Consider the following 22,241-nt stretch of genomic DNA (forward strand, 5'->3'; position numbering starts at 1 on the left):
ATGAGGGTATTTGTGTAATAATGAATCTGCTCTTCAAACTGCTTTGCATAACAATCCGGGACAATAGGGAGTTTATCATTTCATTTCAGATGCTTCCAATAGGCATTCATACATGAGATGGTGTGAGAAACTGCTTTCTTGCATACACAACATGGGATTGTCTGGTAGAAATCCACTCCTAAGGGGGTGGTAGCTGGATAATGAGTAGTTATACTGGGCAACCCAAGAGCAGGGAAGGAGTAAGGGGAAGAATGGCCAAAACTTCTATCCAGGGAGAACACAAAAAGAACAAACACCCACTTTTGCAGGTCTGTTGAAAAAATTCTGCCAAAGGAAGTAATATGAATTTCAGCTTCGTCCAGGTTCACTGCTTTCTTCCATCAACGATTACATTCAGTATGAATCATTGAGTGAAACTCGATGCATGGCTGACAGTACAATTACCAGTTACACCAGAACTGGTACTGAGCACTTCAGCTACATCTGTGGCTCCAGACTTAACTTAGTAATAACTTCTGACCCCCTGACTTTTACACTTCCCTCTGGTGGCCCAGTCATTTACTTGACAGATTGGAACTCTAGGTTCTTTAGCTGCTGTGTGAGCTCTCAGTGGGAGGTACAATGTCTGTGGGCATTGGTGAGAAAGGTTCTAATCAGTTTCACGTTGCAGAAATTATCCTCATCCTCGGCCCTCACTGAACCAATGAAACTTCTCATGAACATGGAGCAGATTGAGAGCTGGACTTTGTGATAACTCACCACTGATTTAACTGACAGCACATGAAGGAAGGCATTCCATTTTATTTTATTAATCTGATGTGTATTGTGGGAGCTCCGTTGTGGATGTGAAATCTCCCAGTTGGTTAATGTCCTGGGTGTGAGTTATTTCTCATATTGTTTCCCAGAGCTGAAAGAGCCCCAGTGATACAGTAATTAGACAGCAATGTTCTGTTTATTATCCCGGTTCACTTTGAGGTCTGATATGGAATGTATCACATGATTTAGTTAGTTGGCGTATTGCTGAGCAGTGATAACATCACGAACACTAGTATAATAAGCTATAGTATGAAATACTAATGATTAAACAATAAACTACTTTCTTATATTTAATTGTGAAACATAATGCTTTAAAATTAGACAGTTTAAGCCATGTGGTATTTTCCTCATGTTTACCACCTTCCTTTGTCCCGATATTTCCGTCCGATCTTCAGTTTTCTTATAACATCTGTAATTTAATCAACAAAACTAATTCAGTAACACGTTCCAATATTTTCCGCTGAATATTAGTAACCACTTTTCTAAGAGTTTTTTGGTGAACATTATTTAGTTAGTGAATGAGCCGAAAATCTCTCCTCAGTGGAATGAATGTGACTGTTTGACTTGGAGCATGTGTAGAACGGGGCTGATATCGGAAAGGACGTGCGTTTCCCACGGGATATTTATGGTGCCACCTTTGGGTTAATCGTTTAATTCTGGAAGTGTCCACTTGCTGTGACCAATAACAAAGTACAGATACATGGAACGTTTATAACTCTGTTCACACACAGCTACGTGAGTGAAGGGGAGTTTGAAAGAAATTGGGACTATTGGTTTCATCCTCACACACAAAGATTTATCAAGTCCTCTAATAATGGTAAATGCGAGGAACACAACACTCAATGATTCTTACAACCTATACCCTGGACAGTACAGTCTTTCTATAAGTTGAAAAAGCTCTCTTGGGGTTATTGACTAATGGATTCCACAGGTCTTGTATTCGGTTCTTCGCTGTCATTATAAAAAATTTCAAAATAATGTAAAATTTGCTAGTGATACCAAATGTGTGTCCAAAGCTACAGGTAAAGGAGATTCTGGAACACGTTCAATCATTGCAGGGGAACAATCAAAGAAAAAATAGAATGCTGAACTATATAGCCGAAACAGAAGAGTACAAGGTAGACAAAGTCATGCTTAAGTCGAACTGTGCTCTGGTCAGACCACACTTTGAGTACTGCATCCAGTTCTGATCTCTGAGACACAAGGAAGACATTCAAATCATGAAGGCAGTTCAGAAAAAGAGTCTGATCCCTGTTGTCAGAGAATTGAGTGATGAGGAATGACTGGAGAACTATTCAACCTTGATAGGAGGCATCTGAGAGGTGACCATATATAGAAAATAAGATATAGAAGATAATATATAGAACAGAAAAAAATAAATCCATAATATTACTTAAAACAAAACCATCACAATGGACCATATCAATATTTATGGTTAGGTTAGTAGGTTAGATTGGTGGCTGAAGACAAGGGGCATAAAGGGATATGGGAACTGGGCAGGCATATGGGATTAGGAGTACTGCTCACATGTAGGATAAATACCAACACAGACCACTTGGGCCGAACGGCCTATTTACAAGTTGTAATTTTATGGAATTCTGTGACCACAGAAAAGGGACAAAAATAAGCACAACTTACTCTTCAAAAAGTGACAAATAATCTCTAGTGGTACTTACTAAATCTGTATTTTACTCTCTCCAGTCGTTCCTTCTTCCTTCTGATCTTCGGTGGGATGTTCTTCTGTTCCTATCACGTCCCCACCGATAACGTCTCCACCTACCACGTCCCCACCTATTATGTCCCCATCTACCACGTCTCCGCCAACGAGGTTCCCACCAACGACGTCTTTTTCTGCAATGCTTATTTCTTCTTTTTTTGCCATGTTTCTAAATTAAAATGTATCATTTATAGCTTCAGTCAAGGGAAAACAAAGGTTATTTTATATAGAGAGTTTTCTAGAACAGATTAAATGTCTGAACAATTCGCCTCGATACTAACTTGCAGTCAGACCTGTCAAGCATCCATTTTTAGACTTCACTTCAGTGTCTCTCCATAGACAGGTTTAAATCTGCATCAGTTAGAAGTATGTCAGCCTGGTTCAGTAATAGAGTTCCTTCCTCTGAGCCAAATGATCATGGGATCAATCCCCGTTGCAAGAGATGAGCATATAATCTAGCCTAACATTTCAGTGCAGTGCTGAGGGAGTGCTGTATTGTTGGTAATGCCATTCTTTAGATGAGATGTAAAACTGAGACCGTGTCTGCTCATGTAGATGGACATACAAGATCCCGGAGCATTATCCGAAGAAGAGCAGGGAGCTCTCTTGGCCAACATCTGCTCCCTCAACCAGCACCACCAAAGCAGATTCATTGCTCATTTATCTCATTTTCTATTTGTGGGACCTTGTCACGAGCAAGTTAGCCACTCCATTGGCTAAAAGAATTAGTGTGCATTGGGGGTTAACCAATCACAGTCATTTGGTTTGAGAAGATAATCTGTCAATTGACATTAGTGGGAGGAATATCACAGGCAGTTCACCAATAATTTTCTGGCAAGCCACCTACTGCATGTTAGGCCGTAGCAGTGACAAGGGAACTTAGATATTTCCATCCAATGTTTCCTCAGGGTGTGATTTCCTATTGATATGGGCCAGAATTTCCTGAAACGATGTAACCGGCAAGTTAAGCCAAAATTTACGCCAATCTTCCTGTCGGAGAGTTACGTAAGAATTCTCTCTGGGAATCACATTAGCATACAGCAGAATGTAAAAACCAGCATCAAATAAAGGGAAATCAGTATAATCAATCAGGACCCCAATAAAGTGCTGAACTTACACCATATTCCTTTTTAAGTCCCTCTTTATGTATGAAAATTAAAGTTTGAAGCCATCAAACTATCTTTTGTGCATGTTCGGCACAGCACGTTTAAGAAAATGCAATCATGGAAGTTTTTCAATTCTTAATGCAAATCATTCTGATGCCATAAAAATGGATTCTCAGATAAAGCAAATTCATTGTAGGTCCCACTGAAGAGAATTTTGTAAAAATCACTTATAAAGTTACCATAAAGCACCAAAATATAAGTTTGGGCCCTGTTGTGCTTCAAATTATAGGTTTGAATTTACAGTCTGTTCAGAACTGGTGTAAATTCAGGAAATTTGCATGAGCTTCATTTTTTATGGAGGCAGAACTATATTAATGTGCAGTGGAGGGTTTCAGCAGAGGTATCACAGAATCATCGCAAAAGATCAAGGAAATTTGGGCATAGCCTAAGGAAAGGGTGTAAGTGACTTGCACGATCTTTTGCGCTGAAAATCAGCATTACGCCGTACTTACTCTGTTGTTTCAGGAAATTGCAGGTCATTATTTCATTGAGGCTTGGGCTGATAAGTGGCAAGTAACATTAGTGACAGACAACTGGCAGGCAATGACCATCTCCAACAAGAGAGACTCTAACTACCTCCCCTTGACATTTAATGGCATTACCATTGCTGAATCCCCCACCATCAACATCCTGGGGGTCACCGTTGACCAGAAACTTAACTGGACCAGCCAAATAAATACCGTGGCTACAAGAGCAGGTCAGAGGCTGGGTATTCTGCGGCAAGTGACTCACCTCCTGACTCCCCAAAGCCTTTCCACCATCCACAAGGCACAAGTCAGGAGTGTGATGGAATACTCTCCACTTGCCTGGATGAGTGCAGCTCCAACAACACTCAAGAAGCTCAATACCATCCAGGACAAAGCAGCCCGCTTGATTGGCACCCCATCCACCACCCTAAACATTCACTCCCTTCACCACCGGCGCACTGTGGCTGCAGTGTGTACCATCCACAGGATGCACTGCAGCAACTCGCCAAGGCTTCTTCGAAAGCACCTCCCAAACCCGCGACCTCTACCACCTAGAAGGACAAGGGCAGCAGGTACATGGGAACACCATCACCTGCACCTTCCTCTCCAAGTCACACACCATCCCGACTTGGAAATATATCACCGTTCCTTCATCATCGCTGGGTCAAAATCCTGGAACTCCCTTCCTAACAGCACTGTGGGAGAACCTTCACCACACGGACTGCAGCAGTTCAAGAAGGCGGCTCACCACCACCTTCTCAACGGCAATTCGGGATGGGCAATAAATTCTGGCCTCACCGGCGATGCCCACATCCCATGAACAAATTAAAAAAAACTAAATTCAACAAAAAAAATCTGTGATTTACCTTTCTACGGCATTCCTCTGATGATTCACTACTCTCCGATGATGATGTTGGGGGTTGAGTTGACGCTGTTGTTGTTGTTGTGGTCGTGGTGGTGGTGGTCGTGGTTGTTGTTGGTGCTGGAGTTGTTGTTGGTACTGGAATTGATGTTGGTGCTGGAGTTGATGTTGGTGCTGGAGTTGATGTTGGTGCTGGAGTTGATGTTGGTGCTGGAGTTGTTGTTGGTGCTGGAGTTGATGTTGGTGCTGGAGTTGATGTTGGTGCTGGAGTTGATGTTGTTCTTTCACTGGTTGCAGGCACTGTGGTTGTTGCAAAATTTGTGTTCATGCATTGTTGTTGAACACTCAGGATCGCATCACCTTCAATCCTCACCTGGCTCATGCAAGTAGCAGTTACCTACAGATATAGAGAGTTGTTTGGTAATTCATTACTAGTGTTCCTAAACAGAGTGAATTTTGAAATAGTGAGTGGGCATCAACAATGGAAAATTGAACTAATGGTCACAGGTATGAGTGCCAGGATACTGTTAACATCCAGGAGTTTTATTAACACAGGTCATTGTTTTATCGTCAGGGTAAATGTTACATTGCACATTAATGTGATATTGTGATAGTTCTGCAGTGAGGGAGACTTTACAAGCTGCTCAGTGAGGGGGATCGACTCTGTGTTATTCTTTTTCAGCTCCCTGAGCTCCACTGCCACATCTGGGATACTCTGTGGGAAGGGACGGCAGGCCTACCCAAAGACAAATTGTAGATTACAGATGGGACTATGTCATCTGACATCTTTCCCATCCTTAATACCTAAACAACACCAGGCGTCAGGAATGCTGTTGCATTCTGATGTGCAGCATTGCTGAAGCTTCAAAAGTGATCCGAGATCTATGACTACTATAGGGAATTCGAGTTAAATATCCAAACCTTCCTGTGTATTCTTTAAGCTATTTATAGCATCAACAATTCCCTTCATCAGAGCAAAGAATAAGACTACAGACGAGATAAAGGATGGCAACCAAACAAGCAAAGCAATAAACAACCCCCTTTCTGGAGTACAGCCCTCTTGTCAAGCATTTGTTCGAAACACGTTGCATGAGGTTGAAGGTTAAGATTTGAAGACAGCAACCAACTTGTTTGGTGCTTGCCACAAACTGTTCTCCTTAAATCCCTTTCTTAGTTTCTTGCTCAGGCTGATTCTGATGGTGCAAAGCCTCAATTTCCTGTTTTACTCTGAGCTGAACTTCAAACTCCACATTCGTTCCACTCCTGTAATATTGCTCACCTCTTTTCCAATCTCATCTCCACCCATGCCTTTATCACCTCCAGGCTTCATTTCTTCAATGCCTCTGCTACTGGCACCTCAAGCGCAATCCTATGCAAACTCCATCTTATCCAAATTTCCGTTGCTCACGTCCTGTCCTGTACGAATTGTTGTTCATCTGTCATTCCTGTCCTGCTTCCTCAAACCTCAGTCCATTCATTTCAAATCCTTGTGGTCGATTTTGAGTGCCTTCGTCTGCCATTAACGACCTCAAAATGGGGTCAGTAGCCTTACCACCAGGTTAACACCGCTGATGCGGCTGGCTCCATTTTGAAACGGGCCTGTCCCCAAAGCCCCTGTCTATTTCAGGTCTTAGGCCCCCCTTAATATGGAAATCAGGGTCCTATGAGGTAAATAGGAGCCCGAATCCATTTTAGGTAGGAACTGATCGGAGTCTGTGCAGTCTAGGCCACTCCCCAACCACACCTTTGGTTACCTAAATCTTCTCCCCGCTCCTGTTCTGATAGTCTCTGACACAGCCTGTTGCAGCACCTTGGCACGTTTTAAAACTTTAAAGCTGTAAGTATGCAAGTAACTATAAGTCACTGTGCACTGGAAACTTTTCACCTGTCCTAATATCTTCTTATGTGGCTCAGTGTCAAATTTTGTTTGCTAATCGCTCCTGTGGAGTGCCTTCGGATGTTTTACTACATTAATGGCGCTATTTCAATGCAAGTTGTTGTTGTTTTTGTTGAGAAAAGGAGACAGACGCCAGGTAATTTGCAAGAAAAGGGGAGCACGAGTTTGGTGAGGTAACCAAAGGTGTGGTTGAAGTAGTAGCTTTTTAAGGAGGCTTTTGAAGATGAGAGGGTCGCAAGGCAGAAAGATTTGGCAGGAAATTTCAAGAATGTAAGTTCATGCTGACTGACGTAATGTGGAGTGAGACGATGGAGGAATTGGTAACAAGGAGGAGGATTTTGAAATTTTTTTTAAAAATTCGTTCATGGGATGTGGGCGTCGCTGGCGAGGCCGGCATTTATTGCCCATCCCTAATTGCCCTTGACAAGTTGGTGGTGAGCTGCCTTCTTGAACTGCTGCAGTCCGTGTGGTGAAGGTTCTCCCACAGTGCTGTTAGGTAGGGAGTTCCAGGATTTTGATCCAGCGACAATGAAGGAACGGCGATATATTTCCAAGCCGGGATGGTGTGTGACTTGGAGGGGAACGTGCAGGTGGTGTTATTCCCATGTGCCTGCTGCCCTTGTCCTTCGAGGTGGTAGAGGTTGCGGGTTTGGGAGGTGCTGTCGAAGAAGCCTTGGCGAGTTGCTGCAGTGCATCCTGTGGATGGTACACACTGCAGCCACTGTGCGCCGGTGGTGAAGGTAGTGAATGTTTAAGGTGGTGGATGGGGTGCCAATCAAGCGGGCTGCTTTGTCCTGGATGGTGTTGAGCTTCTTGAGTGTTGTTGGAGCTGCACTCATCCAGGCAAGTGGAGATCATTCCATCACACTCCTGACTTGTGCCTTGTAGATGGTGGAAAGGCTTTGGGGAGTCAGCAGGTGAGTTACTCACCGCAGAATACCCAGGTGGTTGGTGAGTAAGTGCCGCTTGATAGCACTGTCGACGACAACTTCCATCACTTTGATGATGATTGAGAGTAGATGTGGCAGTAATTGGCCGGATTGGATTTGTCCTGCTTTTTGTGGATAGGACATACCTGGGCAATTTTCCACATTGTCGGGTAGATGCCACTGTTGTAGCTGTAATGGAACAGTTTGGCTAGAGGCGTGGCTAGTTCTGGGGCACAAGTCTTCAGCATTACAGCCGAGAAGTTGTTGGGGCCCATAGCCTTTGCTGTATCCAGTGCACTCAGCCGTTTCTTGATATCACGTGGAGTGAATCGAATTGGCTGAAGGCTGGCTTCTGTGATGGTGGGGATATCGGGAGGAGGCTGAGATGGATCATCCACTCGGCACTTCTGGCTGGTGATGGTTGCAAACGCTTCAGCCTTGTCTTTTGCACTCACGCGCTGGACTCTGCCTTCATTGAGGATGGGGATGTTTACAGAACCTCCTACTCCCGTTAGTTGTTTAATTGTCCACCACCATTCACGACTGCATGTGGCAGGACTGCCGAGCTTTTATCTGATCCGTAGGTTGTGGAATCCCTTAGCTCTGTCTATAGCATGTTGTTTCCACTGTTTATCATGCATGTGGTCCTGAGTTGTAGCTTCACCAGGTTGGCATCTCATTTTTAGGTGCACCTGGTTCTGCTCCTGGCATGCTCTTCTACACACCTCATTGAACTAGGGTTGATCCCCTGGTTTGTTGGTTATGGCAGGTTGAGGAATATGCCGGGCCATGAGGTTACAGATTGTGCTGGAATACAATTCTGCTGCTGCTGATGGCCCACAGTGCCTCATGGATGACCAGTTTTGAGCACTAGATCTGTTCTGAATCTATCCATTTAGCACGGTGGTAGTGGCACACAACACGTTGGATGGTGTCCTCAATGCAAAGACGGGACTTCGTCTCTACGAGGATTGTGCGGTGGTCACTCCTACCAATACTGTCATGGACAGAGGCATCTGCGACAGGTAGTTAGTAAGGACGAGGTCAAGTGGGTTTTTCCCTCGTGTTGGTTCGCTCAGCTCTTGCTGCAGGCCCAATCTGGCAGCTATGTACTTCAGGACTCGGCCACCTCGGTCAGTAGTGGTGCTACCGAGCCACTCTTGGTGATGGACATTGAAGGCCCCACCCAGAGTACATTCTGTGCCCTTGCTACCCTCAGAGCTTCCTCCAAGTCATTGCAAATCATTGCACTGGGGGTCAGGGAGCCAGTGAAGGTCAACAAGAACAGGAGTGATAGATAAGTGGGATTCATTACAGGATGAAGATTCAGTTGGCAGAGTTCTGGAATAGTCACTGCAGAGGGAGGCAGAAAGACCATTATTAGAGAGGGAGAAAGAAAGAACCAACCAATGTCATTGGAAAGAAAGACTAAGGCCGAGAGACATCGAGTGCACAACATAGAGTTCCACCTCCAGTGTGTATATCTGACTATCTGTAGAACACGTTTATATACATATAGGTGTCAGCCAACATCTACCACAGTGAAAGAGAAACTTACTAATTCTAAGGGAGTGGGTGATGTATAAGAGGCATGAGTTGGAGGAACATAGAGTTCTCAGAAGGTTGAAGGACTGGAAAAGGTTACAGAGATAGGGAGGGGTGAGACCATGAATTTTAAATTGGAGGCGTTGGGGGATTGGGAGCCAATGCAGGTCGGCAAGCTGATGGGTGAGTGGAACTTAATGCGAAATAGGATATCGGCAGCAGAGTTTTTAAATGAGCTGAAGTTCAGCTCAGGTTCAAATAGGACCCCGTCATTGCAAACAGTCTGGTACAGCCTGAATCATTGGCTGGGAAGGGGAATGGAATCGGTCCCAACGTTACATGGGGGAGGGGGGCGAAGACAAATTGCTTCAATTGTCACAATGTTTAACTGGAGGAAATTGCGGCTCATCCAGGACTGGATGTTGGACAAGCAGTCTGACAACACAGAGGCAGTGGAAGGTTCGAGAGAGGTGGTGGAGAGGTAGAGCTTAGTATTGTCAGCGTACATGTGGAACTTGACGCATGTCATCGGACGATGTCGTCGACGGCAGCATGTAGATGAGGAAGAGGAGGTGACCAAGGATAGGTCCTTGGGAGATTCCAGAGGTAAATGTGCGGAATTGGGAACAGAAACCATTGCTGGAGATGCTCTGGCTACTATTGGATAGGTAAGAGAGGAACTAATCGAGGCCAGTCCCATTCAGCTACACGACAAAGAGGCATTGAGGAGGATGGTGTGGTCGACTTGTGTTAAAATCAGGGTTGTAGATTATAGTATAATTGCCCTGTCTCTTGTGTTCACTGAGGCTCCAGGCTGACAGCACAGCCTTGCAAAATTACCCCGAAAATGCTGAGACGCAGGTGGGTGATTTATTGGTTTCTGCTGTGTGGGGGCCAGTGAGAAATATCAGCCAATAGAGGACTAAACTTCAAATATTCCATGATTTCATGGTCACTCATTGTGCCATTTTACCATCACACTAAAGCCTCCAATCTAAGGATTAATTACAGCGGAGAAGCAAATGGCAAACTTTGTAATACTCACAGCATTCGGCAAAGGTTTCAGTGCACATTGTGTCGGATCGAGTCCGGAACTTTTGAGACACGTAGTTTCCTGGACATCAATATCTAAATCCAACTGGGTAATGCCTTCTCCAACACTAACCTGACCAAAGGAATAACATTACACTTGTGTCACGCAACAGAAACTTAATGAAGGACATTTGAGATAATACATATCAAAAATAATATGTTGTCAGACAGAAATATTATTATTTTGCTGTACATTATTATGCTCCTGTGATGCACCTTGGGACGTTTTACTGTGTTAAAGACAATATATGTGCAAGTTGTTGTATTATAGTCAGGTAGTAGAAATTTGTACCAAGTTATTGTGATGGTTGTTTGATTTCTCTAAATTATGCAGTGAGCAGAGAGATTCATGGGAATGATTTATTAACATGTTTACATTTATGGTAACACCAATTGATCTCCTCTGGCACTGCACACAGCGATTCAAGGCTGGACAGTGTGGACAATACACTGTAAAACAGTCAACGGCAGAAGATGCTATCACCATAAAATGATCAAACAATATCACAATAAAGTGGAGACCTTAAATCAGAACAGAATGTGTTACTGTTTTTCCAAACCATACTATTACAACACGGAGTGCAGCGGAACACAGAGTGGTCACTTCAGAGTTTGGTAAGTGTGGGAGTTTGGTGAAGTGGGGGTAGGAGGTGCTGCTTTGCCTTGCTTATCCTAACTTTTTCTGCAGAGCGGCGGCGGACCTGAGCAGCAGAAGACTGAGAGTGGGCATAAAAGCAGCAGCAGACCCGCAACAAGAGACAACTACTGTGCGACGTCGCAGGTGAGGCAGGAGAGTCCAAGAGGTGAGGACAATATAAAAGGAGAGACCGAGAGTGGGAGGAGAGTCTGAGAGGTGAACGCAGCGTAAATCTAAGGCAATCATGGCAGCAGAGTTCGCACCCGTGATATGCTCCTCCTGCACTATGTGGGAAGTCATGGACACTACCAGTGTCCCTGGTGACCATGTGTGCAGGAAGTGTGTCCAGCTGCAGCTACTGGCAAACCACATTTCGGAGTTGGAGCTGCGGGTGGATTCACTGTGGAGCATCCGCGATGCTGAGACTATCGTGAATAGCACGTTCAGTGAGGTGGTCACACCGCAGGTAAAGATTATGCAGGCAGAAAGGAAATGGGTGACCGCCAGGCAGAGTAAAAAGACCAGGCAGGTAGAGCAGGAGTCCCCTGGGACCATCTCCCTCTCAAACAGATATTCTGCTTTGTATACTGTTGGGGGAGATGGCTTATCAGGGCAATGCAGCAAGAGCCAAGTTCGTGGCACCACGGGTGGCTCTGCTGCACAGGAGGGGAGGAAGAAGAGTGGCAGGGCTATAGTGATAGAGGATTAAATTGTAAGGGGAACAGATAGGCGTTTCTGCAGCCGTAAACGTGACTCCAGGATGGTACGTTGCCTCCCTGGTGCTTGGGTCAAGGATGTCACGGAACGGCTGCAGGGCATTCTGGAGGGGGAGGGTGAACAGCCAGTAGTCGTGGTCCATATCGGTACCAACATAGGTAAAAAAAGGGATGAGGTCCTGCAAGGTGAATTTAAGGAGTTAGGAGATAAATTAAAAAGCAGGACCTCAAAGGTAGTGATCTCAGGATTACTACCAGTGCCATGTGCTAGTGAGTATAGGAACAGGAGAATAGACAGGATGAATGCGTGGCTGCAGGGATGGTGTAGGAGGGAGGGATTTAGATTCCTGGAACATTGGGGCCGGTTCTGGGGAAGGTGGGACCTGTACAAGAGAGACGGGTTACACCCGAGCAGGACCGGGACCAATGTCCTTGCGGGGGTGTTTGCTAGTGCTGTTGGGGAAGGGTTAAACTAGAGTGGCAGGGGAATGGGAACCTTAGCGGGGAGTCAGAAGGGAATAAAGTTGAGAGCAGCAAGAGAGAGGAAGACCCAGGGGAAATTTACAATACAAATAGTACAAACAGTTGTTCAAGAACAAGTGAAAGGGAAAAGCGTAGAGCAGCGGAAAGAAAGTGTACTTTAGACACTACAGATAGAGTGGAAACTAGAAGGCATAAGGCGATTATCCCAGCATCAAAGCTGAAGGTCAGGCTAGGGTGTGTGGCCCAACTAAGAGTTCTATATACAAATGCACGGAGTATAAGGAATAAATTAAATGAACTACAGGTTCAAATTCAAATTGGAGGGGATGACATGAAAGCTATCAGTGGGACATGGCTGCAGGATGGTCAGGAATGGGAACTAAATATACCGGGTTATAAGGTCCACAGGAGAGATAGGGAAAATGGAAGAGGGGGAGGAGTAGCCTTAATGATTAGAAATGAAATCAATTCAATGATAAAGGAGGATATAACGAGAGGTAAGCAGCCAACAGAGACCTTATGGGTTGAATTGAGAAATAGGAAAGGATCTAAGACTATAGTGGGAGTTGTGTATAGGACCCCTGGCAGCAGTTCTGAAGTGCTTGATTGCATAAATACAGAGATTAGACAAGCGTGTAAGAAAGGCATAGTGGTCTTAATGGTGGACTTTAACCTTCACATAGATTGGGAAAAGCAGACCAGCAACTGTCAGAAAGGTAGCGAATTTCATGACTGTGTCCGGCATAATTTTCTACAGCAGTATGTCCTGGAGGCAACAAGGGGGCAAGCCATACTAGATTTAGTAATGAGTAATGTACCAGATTTAGTTAACGGCTTAACTGTGCGTGAACATCTATCCAATAGCGATCATAACATGATCGAGTTCAAGGTAGTGTTTGAAAGGGAAAAAAGTGAGTCAGCTGCTAAGATTCTAGACTTGGGTAAGGCCGACTTCAATGGGATGAGACAGAGACTGTCCACAGTAAACTGGGCAAATCTGTTAATGGGTAAAACGACTGATGATCAGTGGGAAATGTTTAAAGAAACTTTTAATGAGATGCAGAACTGGTTTATACCCCTGAGGGGCAAGAACTCTACTTGCCAAAAAAAACAACCATGGACAACTAAAGAGGTAAGGGACAGTATAAGACATAAGGAAAGGGCATACAAAAAGGCAAAAAATGGTACAGATCCTGGCGAATGGGAAAGATACAAAGATCGACAAAGGGTCACAAAACAGATAGTAAGAGCTACAAAAAGAGAGTATGAAATGAAACTTCCAAGGGATATCAAAACCAATACAAAGAACGTTTATAGTTATATTAGGAAAAAGAGGGTGGTCAGGAGCAGTGTTGGCCCCTTAAAAACTGAAAGTGGGGATATTGTCGTTGACAATGGGGAAATGGCGGACATGTTGAATAATTACTTTGCGTCAGTATTTACAGTAGAAAAACAGGATAGCATGCCAGAAATCCCAAGAAAACTAATATTGAATCGGGGACAGGGACTCGATAAAATTAACATAAGTAAAGCAACAGTAATGAAGAAAATAATAGCACTAAAGAGTGACAAATCCCCAGGACCAGATGGTTTCCATCCCAGGGTTTTAAAGGAAGTAGGTGAGCAGATTGCAGATGCCCTAACTATAATCTTTCAAAGTTCTCTAGATTTAGGAACTGTCCCTCTCGATTGGAAAATTGCACATGTCACTCCGCTTTTTAAGAAAGGAGAGAGAGGGAAACTGGGGAATTATAGACCAGTTAGCCTAACATCTGTTGTGGGGAAATTGCGGGAGTCCATAATTAAGGATAGGGTGACTGAACACCTTGAGAATTTTCAGTTAATCAGGGAGAGCCAGCACGGATTTGTGAAAGGTAGGTCATGCCTGACAAACCTGATTGAATTTTTTGAAGAGGTGACTAAAGTAGTGGACAGGGGAATGTCAATGGATGTTATTTATATGGACTTCCAGAAGGCATTTGACAATGTCCCACATAAGAGACTGTTAGCTAAGTTAGAAGCCCATGGAATCGAGGGAAAAGTACGGACTTGGTTAGGAAATTGGCTGAGCGAAAGGCGACAGAGGGTAGGGATAATGGGTAAGTATTCCCATTGGCAGGATGTGACTAGTGAAGTCCCGCAGGGATCTGTCTTGGGGCCTCAATTATTCACAATATTTATTAACGACTTAGATGAAGGCATAGAAAGTCTTACATCTAATTTTGCCGATGACACAAAGATTGGTGGCATTGTAAGCAGTGTAGATGAAAACATAAAATTACAAAGCGATATTGATAGATTAGGTGAATGGGCAAAATTGTGGCAAATGGAATTCAATGTAGACAAATGTGAGGTCATCCACTTTGGATCAAAAAAGGATAGAACAGGGTACTTTCTAAATGGTAAAAAGTTTAAAACTGTGGATGTCCAAAGGGACTTGGGGGTTCAGGTGCATAGATCATTGAAGTGTCATGAACAGGTGCAGAAAATAATCAAGAAGGCTAATGGAATGCTGGCCTTTATATCCAGAGGACTAGAGTACAAGGGGGCAGAAGTTATGCTGCAGCTATACAAAACCCTGGTTAGACCACACCTGGAGTACTATGAGCAGTTCTGGGCACCGCACCTTCGGAAGGACATATTGGCCTTGGAGGGAGTGCAGCGTCGGTTTACTAGAATGATACCCGGACTTCAAGGGTTAAGTTACGAAGAGAGATTACACAAATTGGGGTTGTATTCTCTAGGGTTTAGAAAGTTAAGGGGTGATCTGATCGAAGTTTATAAGATATTAAGGGGAACAGATAGGGTGGATAGAGAGAAACTATTTCCGCTGGTTGGGGATTCTAGGAGTAGGGGGCACAGTCTAAAAATTAGAGCCAGACCTTTCATGAGTGAGCTTAGAAAACATTTCTGCACACAAAGGGTGGTAGAAGTTTGGAACTCTCTTCCGCAAACAGCAATTGATACTAGCTCAATTGCTAAATTTAAATCTGAGATAGATAGCTTTTTGGCAACCAAAGGTATTAGGGGATATGGGTCAAAGGCAGGTATATGGAGCTAGATCACAGATCAGCCATGACCTTATCGAATGGCGGAGCAGGCACGAGGGGCTGAATGGCCTACTCCTGTTCCTATGTTCCTATGTTCCTATGAGAACTGAACCCACAGAAACTCGCACGAACCACAAGAACGATGACTCACAGCTGCCAACTCGTTGATCAATATCACAGCACAGCTGAGACAGCACAATTGAATTAATAAATTGATAAAGTAGCAGGAACCACTGATTATGACGTATTTGCCACTTCTGTCTGCCAACCCCCCTACATCAACACACAGAAAGATGTGAGACTGGCAAGATGAATATCCCGCTGGAAATCCCAACAATTTTTCGGAGTGTACAACCAAAGAAAAGTACGCCTCCATGCTGCAGACCTACTTGCTGTGCAACTATTGTAACCATAAGAAATAGGTGCATGAGTAGACCATATGGTCCCTCGAGCCTGCTCCGCCATTCAGTAGGATCATGGCTGATCTTGTACCTCAACTCCACTTTCCCACCCTATCCCCATATCACTTGATTCCCTTAGTGTCCAAAAATCTATCAATCTCAGTCTTCAATATACTCATCGAATGAGCATCCACAGCCCTCTGGGGTAGAGAATTCCTCAAATTCACAACCCTCTGAGTGAAGAAAGATGTCCTCATCTCGGTGCTAAATGGCCGACACCTCATCCTGAGACAATGATCCCTAGTTCTAGACTCCCCAGCCAGGGGAAACAGACTCCCAGTATCTACCATGTCAAGCCCTCTTAGAATTTTCAATTAGATCACCTCTCATTCTTCTAAACTCCAGAGAATATAGGCCCATTCTACTCAATCTCTCTTCATCGGACAACTCTCTCATTCCAGGAATCAATCTAGTGAAGTTTCTTGCACCCCATCCATGGCAAATATATCCTTCCTTGGGTAAGGAGACCAAAGCTGTACACAGTATTCCATGTCTCACCAGAGCCCTGTCTAATTGCTGCAAGAACTCCTTACTCTTATACTCCAAACCTCTTGCAATAAAGGTTAACATACCATTGCCTTCCTAATCACTTGTTGTACCTACATGTTAAGTTTCTGTGATTCATGTGCAAGGACACACAAATCCCTCTGAATACCAACATGTCTTAGTCCCTCGCCTTTTATAAAATATTCTGCTTTTATATTCTTCCTACCAAAGTGGATAATTTCAAATTTCCTCTCATTTTACTCCATCTGCCACCTTCTCACCCACTCGCTTAACCTGTCTATGTCCCTTTGCAGTGTCTTTGCGTCCTCCTCACAGCTTACTTTCCCAGCTAGCTCTCTATCATCTGCAAACTTGGATACATTACACTTGGTCCCCTTATCAAAGTCATTGATATATATTGTAAACAGCTGAGGCCCAAGCACTGATCCTTGCAGCACCCCACTAGTTACAACCTGCCAATCCGAAAAGTAGGGCCCGAAATGTCATTTCCCAGTGCTAATTGCTCTTCAAGATATTGATTGCTTTTGGGAAATAGGCAATTCAACCAGGGCGTACCGAAGGAATGAAAGTTTTGTCATTGGCCCCTCCCCCTGCCCTGATGAAACGCGCAGACATTATCAACTGTGACAACACAAGCAGCACTGCTAATCTAGTGGCCTGAGCCTGCAACTAAATCATGACAGGCAGCTGCAGGTTACATTGGAACGTTTACATACTGATCTCCATTCTAAATGTTAACTTAGGCAGTTTCAATGCTCAATATTGATTTAAAAAGCATGACTTAAAAGTTTTGATAATATGCTAGTGGATATCCTGTCAAGTTGCTCTTCCCCTAAAATTATATGAATAAAATAAAAGCAGTGTTCATTTGATGGTAATGGTGTTCATCGTGTAATTGATCATTTGTGCACAAATTTATTGATTGAATAAAACCAGAGCCGTTTAATCCAACAGGAATCCTATTAATTTTATTAATTAAATAAAATGACTCCTCCGCAATGTATTAATGAAATAAAAGCAGCAAGTATTGTTAAATTAATTGTGCAGCAGCTGGGAGCAGGTTATGATGTGGCATTTACCTGACGAAGGAGGAAGCCTCCGAAAGCTTGTGAATTTAAAATAAAATTGCTGGACTATAACTTGGTGTTGTAAAATTGTTTACAATTGGGAGCAGGTTGGCAGCTATGACTGGGACTGGAGTACAGCTTGAAGACTGGGAATGGACCAAGCTTCAGAAGCAGAGCCAGGCTACAAATACTTTAAAATTATTTTTAATGATTGGCAGCTAGGACGTGGCCAGACAAATTATTTGGGAAAGGTGGACGATGCAGGGAGAAACAGAGGGCAGGCCCTGGGAGAAAGAGGAAGGGAGTGGGTCTGGAAAAAATTCCCAGCAGGGAGGCAATTCCTGTTTGGAGAAAGCAGTAGATGCGGGGCTGGCAATCAGAAAGAAACAAGTCTCGGCTGGATGGCAGACCATCATTACATGGAATTACATAGAATGTACAGCACAGAACCAGGCCATTCGGCCCAACAGGTCCATGCCGGTGTTTATGCTCGACACTAACCTCCTCCCTCCTTACTTCGTCTAATCCTATCAGCGTTTCATGGGGGAAAATGGGGAGTGTTTGAAGGTAAATGGGACAGGCCATAAAAAGTTTTAAACAAAATCAAAAAGTTAAAATGTGCCCGCAGCACACTCCCAAAATTTGTAGATTCAAAATATAAGAAAAATAAGATGCCAGATGAAGTCAAGAGACTCAAGCATCAATGCATCTAGTGGACAAAGCCTGCAACTACCCTGTGACAGGCAACAGACACCATACCAAAATTGCATTCTAAAATGTTGATATACCATTTTAACATTGTAAATTTTAAAATAAAAGCATGACCAAAATTTATTCCAACAAGAACATAGTGAGAGAGGAAGTATTAAGGGGTTTAGCATCTTTGAAAGTAGATAAATCACCAGGCCCGGATGCAATGTACCCCAGGCAGTTAAGAGAAACAAGGGAGGAAATAGCAGAGACTCTGACCATTTTCCAATCTTCTCTGGCTACAGGTGTGGTGCCGAAGGATTGGAGGACTGCTAACATTGTACCATTGTTTAAAAAGGGAGAAAGAGACCGACCGAGTAATTATAGGCCAGTCAGTCCAACCTCGATGGTGGCCAAATTATTGGAATCGATTCTAAGGGACAGCATAAATTGTCATTTATAAAATACAGGTTAATCAAGGACAGTCAGCATGGATTGGTTAAGGGAAGGTCATGTCTGACTAACTTGATTGAATTTCTTGAGGAGGTAACAAGGAGGGTCGATGAGGGTGACACATTTGATGTAGTCTACATGGATTTTAGCAAGGCTTTTGACAAGGTCCCATATGGCAGACTGGGCAAAAAAGTAAAAGCCCATGCGATCCAAGGGAAAGTGGCTAGTTGGATCCAAAATTGGTTAAGTGGCAGAAAGAAAAGGATAATGGTTGATAGGTGTTTTTGCGACTGGAGAGCTGTTTCCAGTGGGGTACCTCAAGACTCAGTACTAGGTCCCTTGTTTTTGTGCTATATATTAATGATTTGGACTTGAATGTGGGGGGCTTGATCAAGAAGTCTGCAGATGATACAAAAATTGGCCGTGTGGTTGATAGTGAGGATTAAAGCTGTTGACTGTAGGAAGATATCAAGGGAATGGTCAAGTGGGCAGAAAAGTGGCAAATGGTATTCAATCCTTAGAAGTGTGAGGTAATGCATTTGGGGAGGGCAAACAAAGCAAGGGAGTACACAATAAATGGGAGGATACTGAGAGATGTAGAGGAAGTGAGGGACCTTGGAGTGCATGTACACAGATCCCTGAAGATAGCAGGACACGTTGATAAGGTAGTTAAAAAGGCATACAGGATACTTTCTTTTATTAGCCGAGGCATAGAATCTAAGAGCAGGAAGGTTATGCTAGAACAGTATAAAACATTGCTTAGGTCACAGCTTGAGTACTGCGTTCAATTCTGGTCACCACATTACAGGAAAGATGTGATTGTATCAGAAAAGGTACAGAGGAGATTTACAAGGACGATACCAGGGCTGGAGAATTTTAGCTATGAGAAAAATTGGATAGGCTGGGGTTGTTTTCTTTGGAACAAAGGAGCTGAGGGGAGATTTAATTGAGGTATATAAAATTATGATGGGACTAGATAGAGTGGATAAGAAGGACCTATTTCCCTTAGCAGAGGGGTCAGTGACCAGGGGGCATAGATCTAAAGTAATTGGTAGAAGGATTAGAGGGGAGCTGAGGAGAATTTTTTTCACCCAGAGGGTGGTGGGGGTCTGGAACTCACTGCCTGAAAGGGTGGTAGAGGCAGAAACCCTCAACTCATTTAAAAAGTGCTTGGATGTGCACTTGAAGTGCCGTAACCTACAGGGCTACAGACCAAGTGCTGAAAAGTGGGATTAGGCTAGATAGCTCTTTCTCAGCCGACACAGACACAATAGGCCGAATGGCCTCCCTCTATGATTTCAATGATACTATGATTTTTAAGAAGTAAGGTTTGTGGACAGGAAGTGTACACCTTATAAAATATTTTAATAATATACTTGTCCATCTCTCGTGGCACTGCACAAGGATAGTCATCATTTGGCACATTCTTCATATGTGTCATCTCATTCACTTTTAAAGAGTCCTGTCAATTCTCCATGAAAAAAGTACATGATGGAAAATTCTTATTGATATAAAAGTGAAATTTGAGATGGAGCCAACACAGCACCTCAACAAAATTCCAATCAGCAGGGTAATAGCTAAGCTGGACCTAAAAATTAGCCAATTAAAATTATTTTAAACTTATGTAATTTAATATAAGTAAATTAACAAAGACAAGCAGCCAGTCAATGGGCAGCAGCAGAGATAATTCAAAGAAGTACCATTTTGAGAAATAATTTTTAAGATATGTTACTTTTCATTGTAGAAACAAAAATAATTTTTTATAATCCAAGTAGGCAGGCAAATGCAGCCAATAGTGAGAGAGGCAGCAGGAAATGAAAAGGGCAGATATATCAGTCAAGGGCAGGATGATGGAGGAACAATTAAAGAGCGATTTGAGGAGCAAAGCACATTTCAAGGCTGGACAGAAATGAAGCACGAACAGTGGAGTCAAATTGGAAGTTGCAGCAAATGTCGGGCAAGTGAGGTGGGAAACTCTCACCACAGCAGGGAGGCAGCAGCGATAGCACCATACAGCGGGAGACATGAAGAAAATTACCTGACAGTATGGAGGATTTCTGAGGGGAAAGTGGAAGATCGGACTGGAAAACAAGAAGCAGTAAGGCTCAACCCAAAGTTTGAGCACCACAGGGAAGAGGCGGGTGGGTGACTGATCACAGGAATGAGAAGCATGGATGGGGACATTTGAGAGGAAGTTTGAAACATACATATAAAAATATAAATAAAAAGTTACAAATTTGAGAAACTAAATGACTCACTTCGACGGCCAGAACAGCAAGATGGTGGAGATGGACTTCAGCAAATTAAGAATTACTCCACAGCGGTACCTGGTGGCCAGAGCTGGTCACTACAGCCTCCTGGAATGGAACTCCAGCCTCGCAGCAGTTATTTTTACATAGGATTTTAGAGCACAGAAATAGGCCATTTGGCCCAACATATCTATGCCAGTGCTTATGCTCCAGGTGAGCCTCCTCCACCTTACTTCATCGCACCGTATCAACATACCCTTCTATTCCTTTCTCCCTCATGTGCTTATCTCACTTCTCCTTTTGCCACTGGAAATGTTATGTCAACTTTTAAACTTGAAATTTCCTCTCTAAACATCATAATTGGATCTCCATATCAAGCTTCCCTGAAGGTGAATGGGAAGCTCGATATGGAGATCCAATTATAATTTCAAGTTTAGAAGCTGACATGAAATAATGAAAAAAGAAATGTGACAACAGGAAGTAGTTAGTTGACAGAAAATGCATTCAAACACAAGATTTTTAGTAAGATATAGGTAGCTAATTATACAATTTCAAACAGTGTGGATTGGATTCTTCTAAAAGACGACAAATTATTATTTTCTATCTCAACAGTGGTTTGATTCTCAAAGTAAAATACAATGCAATGCAACAGAAGAAATTCATAGTAATAACATTTATATCTGGGCAAGAGAAAACAATCAGTTGGATTTGATGGTACTTACTCGTTTTACTTCACACCTGGTCACACGGAAGAGGTTACTAATTGTGGAATTTTCATTCACCTTTGTAATCGTAGCATTTAAAACTATGTTAATCCTTGAAAAGGTAATACCGCTACATGACTGACCTGAATCAAAAAGCAATGGGGTTTAAGGATCAATACATTTTTGAAGTTGTCATTTGGTTTAACATCAACTGATCATCAGAACAACAAATCATACTCTAATCATTGGACAGCACACTTCAATACTTGCCAGAACAGTAGAGGATCTGGACTGCAGCAAAAATGAAGATCATGAGTTTCATTTTGCCTGTATGGATTAATGGAGGACACTTCTAGTTCGTTCTTCTCTCTGTTTGTTGTCTGGTTCTGTTCAATGTTTATATACTTCAGATCATGCAAAACAGCAGCGCAAATTATGGAACAATGATGTAATCAGACCACAATCACTCCCGTCAGTTCTTGCAAAATCTTACCAGTTGGTCTTCTAAAAGTATTATTGGGTGTTGCAATATGTTTTGTAAGGAATGATGTGTGTCAATTTCCAGTTTCATAATCAATACATTCCAGGCTGCTAATTATTTTGGTAACCTTGCAAATTATTTATGATGAACTGTGACGGAAGGAAGGAATGCTGATCTTTCAAATTAAATGAATAAACTCTGAGACATAGAATCATAGAATCATAGCATGATACAGCACAGAAGGAGGCCATT

General features: G+C 43.2%; 1 protein-coding gene across 1 annotated transcript; it reads right to left on the reverse strand.

Moving 5' to 3' along the window:
- Positions 1-553: 553 nt before the first annotated feature.
- LOC137323365 (integumentary mucin C.1-like) lies at positions 554-21,884 on the reverse strand. The gene is made up of 6 exons (XM_067986852.1): positions 21,779-21,884; positions 21,527-21,651; positions 10,445-10,564; positions 5,033-5,425; positions 2,493-2,702; positions 554-1,225 (listed from the first exon to the last, which is right to left on the reverse strand). The coding sequence occupies exons 1-5, from the start codon at positions 21,828-21,830 to the stop codon at positions 2,505-2,507; spliced, it is 888 nt and encodes a 295-aa protein (XP_067842953.1). The 5' UTR covers positions 21,831-21,884; the 3' UTR covers positions 554-1,225; positions 2,493-2,504.
- Positions 21,885-22,241: the final 357 nt, after the last annotated feature.

The sequence above is a fragment of the Heptranchias perlo genome, chromosome 7 (genome assembly GCF_035084215.1).
Source record: "Heptranchias perlo isolate sHepPer1 chromosome 7, sHepPer1.hap1, whole genome shotgun sequence".
NCBI lineage: Eukaryota > Metazoa > Chordata > Chondrichthyes > Hexanchiformes > Hexanchidae > Heptranchias > Heptranchias perlo.

Bases quoted from the DNA above. Each gene is read 5' to 3' on its own strand.
- LOC137323365 (XM_067986852.1), bottom strand. From the start codon at position 21,830: ATGAAACTCATGATCTTCATTTTTGCTGCAGTCCAGATCCTCTACTGT. The intron at 10,565-21,526 runs GTAAGTACCATC...TCCTTTGGTCAG, and splicing joins CCAGGTGTGAAGTAAAACGA to GTTAGTGTTGGAGAAGGCAT. The intron at 2,703-5,032 runs GTAAATCACAGA...ATTTTAATTTAG, and splicing joins CAGAGGAATGCCGTAGAAAG to AAACATGGCAAAAAAAGAAG.